This window comes from Oncorhynchus clarkii, chromosome 12, assembly GCF_045791955.1.
Source record: "Oncorhynchus clarkii lewisi isolate Uvic-CL-2024 chromosome 12, UVic_Ocla_1.0, whole genome shotgun sequence".
NCBI classification, from domain to species: domain Eukaryota; kingdom Metazoa; phylum Chordata; class Actinopteri; order Salmoniformes; family Salmonidae; genus Oncorhynchus; species Oncorhynchus clarkii.
The window spans coordinates 19,525,343-19,534,280 of record NC_092158.1 but is presented as its reverse complement, the minus strand read 5'-3'; the positions used below and the strand labels follow the sequence as shown (position 1 = coordinate 19,534,280).

General features: G+C 40.4%; 1 protein-coding gene across 1 annotated transcript; it reads left to right on the top strand.

Moving 5' to 3' along the window:
* The first annotated feature begins 5,841 nt into the window (after positions 1-5,841).
* Positions 5,842-8,239, top strand: LOC139421901 (purpurin-like). Its single transcript, XM_071173035.1, has 5 exons — positions 5,842-5,927; positions 6,385-6,502; positions 6,780-6,916; positions 7,213-7,538; positions 7,745-8,239. The coding sequence occupies exons 2-5, from the start codon at positions 6,386-6,388 to the stop codon at positions 7,753-7,755; spliced, it is 591 nt and encodes a 196-aa protein (XP_071029136.1). The 5' UTR covers positions 5,842-5,927; position 6,385; the 3' UTR covers positions 7,756-8,239.
* Positions 8,240-8,938: the final 699 nt, after the last annotated feature.

Here is an 8,938-nt window from a genome sequence, read left to right as displayed (position 1 = left end):
CAATATCAGTTCAATTCATTTGATATGCCAGATATAGTCAGCAAATGTATGCTCCCTCTCAGCCTCTATCTCAAAGGTTGAATGAATAAAAAGCAACAACACGCCTAGACTTACTTTCCACTGGTCTAAGTGATTACAGTAACCTGGTAACCAAAATACCAACATTGAACGCCTGTACAGAAAAAGCTGGGCGTTGTCTAACGCAGTACAATATCATATGATATTGTCAATAGACATCCATGTGCCAGCAATCTTTCCTGAGGTCTAAGATCAAGTGTGGTGTTACAAGCATAAATATTGTACAGGCATCAGCTTGGAGTTTGCAAGCACAGTGCGTGGCTTTTCAAAGAACTACAGAACAGCTAAAGAACTACAGAACAACTAAACAACTGTATAACATCTAAAGAACTACCAAACTACAGACCAACTAAAGAACTATAGAACAACTAAAGAACTACAGAACAACTAAAGAACTACATAACAACTAAAGAACTACTAATGCCCAAAGAGCTATCCCAGAAATAGACAATAACACTGGGTGTAATGCCTCAAGTAATGCCTCAAGTAGTGTTGAGAAAGATTACAGTACACAATGCTCTAACTACTGGAAGTGCCTTTAGTTAAATTAATGAAGATTCAATGAAGAGGGTGGTGCCACTCCTCTGCAGAGCCCGTTAGCCAATCATTCATGCCCTTTGCCATCATCCTCTGTGTCCACTCCTCAGAACAAAATGTCCCCAGAGAACTCCAGACAGCTCCTGGCAGGAGGCTCCAGGTACTGGGATTACACTCTTATACTGGTAACAGGTGGACAGTGGTGGGAAAAGTACCTAATTGTAATACTTGAGTAAAAGTAAAGATACCTTCATAGAAAATGACTCAAGTAAAAGTGAAAGTCACCCAGTAAAAGTTTAAAAGTATTTGGTTTTAAATGTATTTAAGTATCAAAAGTAAAAGTATGAATAATTTCACATTCCTTATATTACAGTTTTTTTCGATTGCTAAACGACAGTGGGCACAACTGGAGTCACATGTGCAAAACTCTAACTACAGTCTGCACTACCAACAGTCACCTGAGCTAAACAGTTCACATCACCTGCAAAACTCATTCCAAGCAACACAACTCTTAACACATGGCTCAAAACACGCTCAGTGCAGCCAAACACTATGCACAACCCTCACTGAGATAACACACACTGTCACGCAGAACACACTGAGAGTAAAAACACTAGCATCAAACACCAATACAGAAAATACAAACTTTTCATCTTTACAGTTTGAACAATTTCAGTGACTTCATACAAAGTAATATTTTCTTCAAAGAAAAGAGTGACGTTCGTTCACATGATTTATACATTTTTTTAGAACATAACAATTCTTTAAGGTAAATGAAAATTAGCAGTTTGCTTCAATAGTATGTTGTAATTTACGGGATTACAGTAATGAGAAAAAAAAGGTAGAAACTAAAAGTACATACTGTAATTCGAACAAATAGATGAGGGGCTAATCCTGCTTCTCTCTAGCATCAGGCCACAGGTTTTCTTCAACATCACATCTAATGTTTTCTCTTGCCATGCACCTGGGGAAGAACCTTCTGGAGTGCCTTATCCATCCCTGGCAGTCCTCTGGACTCGTGTCCTCACATCCGGCACGCATGGCTTCCAAAAGAGACATTTGGTCATGTGGGTGGTGACCAAACACTTTCCACCTCCAGGCAGAGAAAAACTCCTCTATTGGGTTGAGGAAGGGTGAATATGCAGGCAGATACAAAACCATAAATCTGTGATGTGCTGCAAACCGATCTGTGACAGCTGCAGAGTGGTGAAAAGCAACGTTATCGCAAACTATGACAAAAACTTGGGGGTTTCTTACTGGCTCCCCCTGTTCTGCTGGCACTAGCTGAGCATAGAGCAGTTCTAGGAAAGCTATAAGCCTTTCTGTGTTGTATGGGCCAATGAGTGGTGTGTTGAGAAGCAAACCATCATTGGCCATTGCAGCACACATGGTGATATTTCCCCCCCTTTGGCCTGGAACCTCCACAGTGGCCCTTTGACCTATAACATTCCTTCCTCTTGGCAAGGTTAAATCCAGCTTCATCGATAAAAACAAATGAATGTGGTCTTTCCAGTGCTTCCACCTCCATTACTCTCTGAAAAACAGTAAGTGCACAGTTTTACTGTAGAAATGCTAGTGTTTTTTTTTACTGTAAATATTTTGTATAGCTGTGTACGTAACCTCAGACATCTTACCTGGACATATTGGTATCTTTGCTCTTTTACCCGTTCACTGTTTCTCTCGAACGGTACAGTGTATAACTGTTTCATTGTAACTTGGTGTTTCTTTAGGACTCGAGCAATAGTTGTTGTGCTGACAGAATTAACATTTTCAAATATATCATTATCAGCCAGCACTCTATCTTGAATCTCCCGCAGTTTTATTGCATTGTTGACAACAACCATGTCAACAATAGCATTTTCCTGCGCATCTGAAAATATTTTACCTCTTCCCCCTGTTGGGGGCAGCCTTTGGGTCCTGTTGTAAAAATATATTTTACAGTCAAACTTACTGTAATATATATCTGTGTAAATATTCTATAATTGCAATACAAAATAGATTCCTGTAATGTTTTCATTTACTGTAAGGATGTAACTCTCACCTGTTTGCATGATGGAAAATTCGCATTACAGATGCCACTGTGGATCTTTGCAGATTGGGTTGCACCCTCAACCCTGCCTCTCTCAATGAGAGACCATGGTTCACGACATGGTCTATAAGTGTAGCCCTTATTTCATCTGAAATAACAGCTCTTTGTCTTCTTTGTCTTCCTTCACGCATCCGCCCTCTCCCTGCCACCCTTCTCCCTCCACGAACCCATCTTCCTTGTTCCATTTCCAAAATGAGTCTTTCTGAGCTCTACCTATATATACTGTAATATGTGTGTGTGTTCACTAACAAGTCTAAAACAAGACACCTGCTTAGCCTTTCAGCTGAAATTGCAATCAGCAGTGTTTGAAAGGCACAAGGCTGAAATCTATTCCGTTTTGAATGTGTGGTTCACAGTTTTGACAGCAGTGTGTTAGCATTTGAACAAAGTGCTGTAAATCCACAGTGTTGTGCAGGTTGTGGTTAAAGTCATGGGATAAGTGTGTAGAGTTTTGAAAACTGTGTTCAAGCAATGAAAAACAAACTAGAGTTTGGTCCACATGAACTGCTGCTGTGCAGGCTGTAGTTAGAGTTTTGCACATGTGACTCCAGTTGTGTCCACTGTCATTTAGCAATCGAAAAAAACTGTAAGAAAACCAGACGGCACTATTTTCATAATTTTTACAGATAGCTAGGGGCACACTCCAACAAAGTGTTTGTGTTTAGTGAGTCCGCCAGATCAGAGTCAGTAGGGATGACCAGGGTTGTTCTTCGGGATAATATATGGAGTGAAAAGTACATTATTTTCTTTAGGAATGTAGTGAAGTAAAAGGAAAAGTTGTCAAAAATAGTAAAGTACAGCTACTCCAGAAAACGACTGAAGTAGTACTCTAAGGTATTTTTACTGAAGTACTTTACACCAGTGCAGGTGGATGAGAAAAGCCTCAGCAGAAATTAGACTCCATTGACACAGTACATGCTTGTGGTAAAAATAGGCATGTCATGTAAAAAAAAATAGGTCTTCTTAAATAACTACGATCATGCAACTATACTAAGATCCTGGTGAGGTCATCTCACATGGCACTTGTTACACAATATTATTAAAGTCACCTGATCAGGGTGAATCTCCCCAGATGAAGAGAGCAATCTAGGACATTTCAGCCTCACCCTGCAGGCTTAAAATGGAAATTGTGTGTGTGTGTGTGTGTGTGTGTGTGTGTGTGTGTGTGTGTGTGTGTGTGTGTGTGTGTGTGTGTGTGTGTGTGTGTGTGTGTGTGTGTGTGTGTGTGTGTGTGTGAGAGAGTTTTTGTGTGCGTGTGTGAGTGCGTATGTGTGTGTGTATGTGACACAACAGAAGCGTTAGTGTTTATTGTATCATGTTGTTTCCAGCTGAGTTCATACACTGAGTCTCCATAGAACACAAGTGTTACATTACAAGCATAACCTTAAAGCCATGCCAGTTATGTACATCACATATACATGGATCAGAGTCAAACAAAGCCTATCTATAAAAACACTAGCTAACACAGCACACCTTGTCCCCAGGCTAATTGCTACCAGATAGCAATAGCTTGACAGAGAGATTCAGCTGATGGATGAGACTACAATATTGAGACTTTTAGCCAGCTGGCTGTATCATACTTCAGGATCTCCAAACTAGTGTCAAGGTCTACAACTGAGCAGTGCTGGCAGTGGGTGATTTTTATTTCTTTTTTATATATACATTCTGTCACGTAAAGAGCACATCTCAAGAAGTTAAATAAAATACATGTAAGTGCCTGTTAAGTGCCAAATAAAGTTACAGGGTTGACAATTTCATTTTCAATTAGCCATAAATCCCATTGTGACAGCAGGAATGGAAGCTTCACAAAATAAAATGCTTTTTTTTCTGCTTTTTTTGCCTGTCTTTTTATGGGTAACAGGCTGGACGTGTTATGCTCAACCCGGTCAGTTTTTCACCACAAAACACCAGAAAATTGCCAAAAAGCATAGAACCAGCTCACCTGTTTTAAACTATGATTTGACTACTAGATGTTCAATGATTCTTTTGAATAATAATAAAAAAAAGGAATATGGTTTTAACATTTTAAAATGAGAGTAATCCCGCGTGGCTCAGTTGGTAGAGCATGGCACTTGCAATGCCAGGGTTCTGGGTTTGATTTCAACTGGGGACCAGAACAAAAATGTATGAGCTCATTACTGCAAGTTGCTCTGGATAAGAGCGTCTACTAATTGACTAAAATGTAAAAATGAGATTTAAGTTCACCTATCACACCCTTTGGCATTCCCCATAGGGGAACCCTTTTTGGTTCCAGATAAAACCCTTTTGGTTCCATGTAGAACCATTTTGAGTTCTGTGTAGAACCCTCTGTGGATAGGATTCTACATGGAACCCAAAACAATTCTACTTGGAACCAAAAGTCTTCTACATTGAACCAACAAGGGTTCTTCAAATGGTTCTCCTATGGGGACAGCCAATAGCACCTTTTTTTCTAGAGTGCGGGGTTGACTTTAAAATGAAGGACATGTTGTTTTTTACTTCAAAATGAATCACTAATCACATGAAATAAATAATAATAATCTTCAGAAATAACTTTGTCAAAGCAACAAAACAACTAGGGCTTACAATCAGAGTGAAATCTTAAACCTGGGTTAGGTGGGTTAAAATCTTTCTGTAAGTCTCAGAAATGAACATGTCAATAGGCTGAATTTTGGCACTGATTTATTGTATTTGGTCTATATTAAAGAGAACTTAAATTAATATAACAGCTTTTAAAATTATATTTGGTGCCAAATTTCTACTTAAAATATCAAGGATGACGCAAAATACACTTATTTTGTGGAACGACACTAGTATGCCATCAGCATAGTAATGATTTATGTGCTGGAACACAACAACTAATGCTCATTACTGCTGGCTCTGTTTTCTCTAATCTTGCTGATCCTCTGTGTTTGTAGAATACATTTTCCCATTGTAAGTGTGTGTGTGTTTGTGTGTGTGTGTTTGTGTGTGTGTTTCTTCACAGTTACATAAAGCCCTAATTGTTTTTACGGGAGGCATGGGCGGGTTCAGAGGTGAAGCCAGATTATAGTCGGAATTTCACCAACCGGATTAACCCGCGATTTAATCACCTTATTTACTTACAAGAAGTGAAAATAATCATTAAGCTTGTCTGTGTTCGTGTATATAAAGGACCCCAAACACAAGAGACTCCACAACCTAACGGACAACCACAAAACAGAGATCACTGAGTTCTACTTGCTGCTCATCTTTACAAAGAAAGGTAAGGTCCAGCCACTTGGTAAAGAGGAGCCGTGGATATAATATAACTTGATTATCTTACTGAAAACGTAAATATTGTTCTTGAATACAGTATGAATTTATTTTGGAAGATACTAGTTAGCTAAGAATGAGTTGTGCTTTTGTATATATGTGCATGCGAAATATGGGATTGGACAGCTCATTTCTACCTCAGGACCCTATGAACATGTAACAGAATGACCATCGTTCCTAAAAAAAAAAAAATGTAATTTTACTACAACTACTAGTGTGTTTACTAACTTCATTTGAGGCTCTCTCTTCTGATCTAGAGTCTCTTTTTTCTAGTGTGGTCAGTTCATCCCCATTCTCTCTCTCTCTCTCTCTCTCTCTCTCTCTCTCTCTCTCTCTCTCTCTCTCTCTCTCTCTTACTCTCTCTCTCTCTCTCTCTCTATCTCTCTCCCTCTCTCTCTGCTGTGCAGCATGGGATCCTCAAAGCTGACTCTCCTCATGGTCCTGATGGCCTGCGTGGAACACACCTGGTCTGCCTCCTGCGTGGTCGACAGCTTCACAGTCAAGGAGGACTTTGAACCGAAGAGGGTGAGCTTTGCTACAGTACATACATTATGGGTCACATCCCTAGACAGACAAAAACAAGCAAATGATGTCAGTTCTAAACATGATTGGATAAACATGGCTGTACGAGAATGTTTAACGTAAATGAATATGAGATTATTACAATGATCTACTGATTAAGTCTTACGTCTCCATATATACATTTAGTGCTCTGGATTTCCACCCTCATCTCCATCACTGTCTACGGTATGTGTGAGCATTTCTCACCTTTCTGGTTTTGTTCTGTTTCTCTCTGTGGCAGTATGCAGGGAAGTGGTATGCCCTTCAGAAGAAGGACCCTGAGGGACTATTCCTCCAGGACAACATCTCCGCTGAGTACACCATCGATGATGACGGCACTATGACAGCCTCCTCCAAGGGACGTGTCACTCTCTTCGGGTGAGTAGGTCTATATCAACTTTTAATAACTAGCATATAAAGCATAGAGTCTAAACTAATTGTCTAATTGTACAGAAGAATGTGGTTTGATATCCGAACATTAATCTAAACAATTTGTCTGTTAGACAACAAGATTTTGTGGACAGGAAATATAGACAACAGTTTACAGTGTATGTTATGGATCGCAATAATGTTGCGTTTGTATTTGACCTCCGGTTCTGTTTTTGCAAGAGCTAATATGAGTTTGAGTTTGTTCTGGATTGTGTGCTGATGAGTGTGTGTTGTTGTGATGACAGGTTCTGGGTTGTGTGTGCTGACATGGCTGCCCAGTACAGTGTGCCTAACCCCACCACCCCCGGCAAGATGTTTATGAACTACCAGGGGCTGGCCAGCTACCTGTCCAGTGGAGGTGACAACTACTGGGTGATTGACACCGACTATGACAACTATGCCATCACCTACGCCTGCCGTACACTGAAGGAGGATGGAAGCTGCGAGGATGGTTACTCCCTGATCTTCTCCCGTAACCCACGTGGCCTACCCCCAGCCATCCAGCGCATTGTCCGTGGGAAACAGGAGGAGATCTGCATGGCTGGCCAGTTCGAGCCTGTCCTGCAGTCCGGTGAGTTGGACACAGCATGGAAAAAAATGAGATCCCATCTGGATAATTGCAATGAGAGCATTTATCCAGAGCATCCTGATTAATGAATGAAAGATAAGCGGGAGCTTAGAGTTGTAGTTAAAATACAATAAAAAACTATTCACAACCTTAGGAACATAACTTATTCATGCTCCATGACCTAACTTATTTTTCTCTTTCATCTACAGGAGCTTGCTAAGTGGGCAGCACACCCTGTGCTCAATTCCTTAAACATGCTGGCATGAGAAGAGGCCTCCAGGGCCGATGGATGCATCCATAGCAGCGCTGTAGAAATGAATAGACCGTGTTGCGAGGCGGGAGGGAAGAAGCCCGCCTCAGCCACCCATTGTCTCAAGGGAAGGGTTGCTCAATTAGGTTGGTGTGTTCTGCCAAGTCAAGTGCGTGTGTTAAAATGTATCTTCTTTTTTTTTCAACAAATCTCTGAGTTGTATCCATGTTTGATCAAGACTGCATTTAAGCAAAAAGGCCTGAGTGTGTGTGGTATATGGCCAATATACCATGGCTAAGGGCTGTTCTACCACACGACGCAATGCGGAGTGCCTTGATACAGACCTTAGCCATGGTAAATGGCCATACATCACAAACACCCGAGCAGCCTTTTTGCTATTATGAACTGGTTACCAATGTAATTAGAGCAGTAAAAATAAATGCTTTGTCATACCCGTGGTATCTGGTCTGATATGCTATGGCTTTCACCCAATCAGCATTAAAGGCGCAAACCACCCAGTTTATAAAGAGCGATACCTGAGGTACATTTGAGACCAACACTGAGACAAAGCACCACAACAACCCTCAAAGTTACCCTGAACAAAAATATAAACGCAATGCTCAACAATTTCAAAGATTTTACTGAGTTCACAGTTAATCTATGTTTTTCACATCACTGGGAATACAGATACGAATCTTTTAGTCACAGATACTTTAAAACAAAGATCAGACAGCAGCATTCAGGAATTGTGTACAAATTCTTGCGACATGGAGCTGCGCATTATCACTTTCAGTTTTTAGTTATTATATTTTTAGTCCAGCAAATTCAACCAAATCTATCTGGACATGAATACTACACTGAGTATACCAAACAGGGGCACACCTACCTAACATTGGGTTGAATACCCCCCCCCCCCCCCTATTCGACAGCGCAAAACCTAGCAGTACTATTTATTTTCTCTGAGAGTGAGGTGGATACAGTTGAAGTATGACGTTTACATACACCTTAGCCAAGTACATTTAAACTCAGTTTTTCACAATTCCTGACATTTAATTCCAAGAAAAATTCCCTGCCTTAAGGTCAGTTAGGATCACCACTTTATTTTCAGAATGTGAAACATCAGAATCATAGTAGAGAGAATGTTTTATTTCAG

What these genes read in the sequence shown, in the direction of transcription:
- LOC139421901 (XM_071173035.1), top strand. Translation starts at nt 6,386, where the DNA reads ATGGGATCCTCAAAGCTGACTCTCCTCATGGTCCTGATGGCCTGCGTG. An exon ending in AGGACTTTGAACCGAAGAGG is followed by an intron (nt 6,503 to 6,779) that starts GTGAGCTTTGCT and finishes TCTCTGTGGCAG; the next exon opens with TATGCAGGGAAGTGGTATGC. An exon ending in GGACGTGTCACTCTCTTCGG is followed by an intron (nt 6,917 to 7,212) that starts GTGAGTAGGTCT and finishes TTGTGATGACAG; the next exon opens with GTTCTGGGTTGTGTGTGCTG.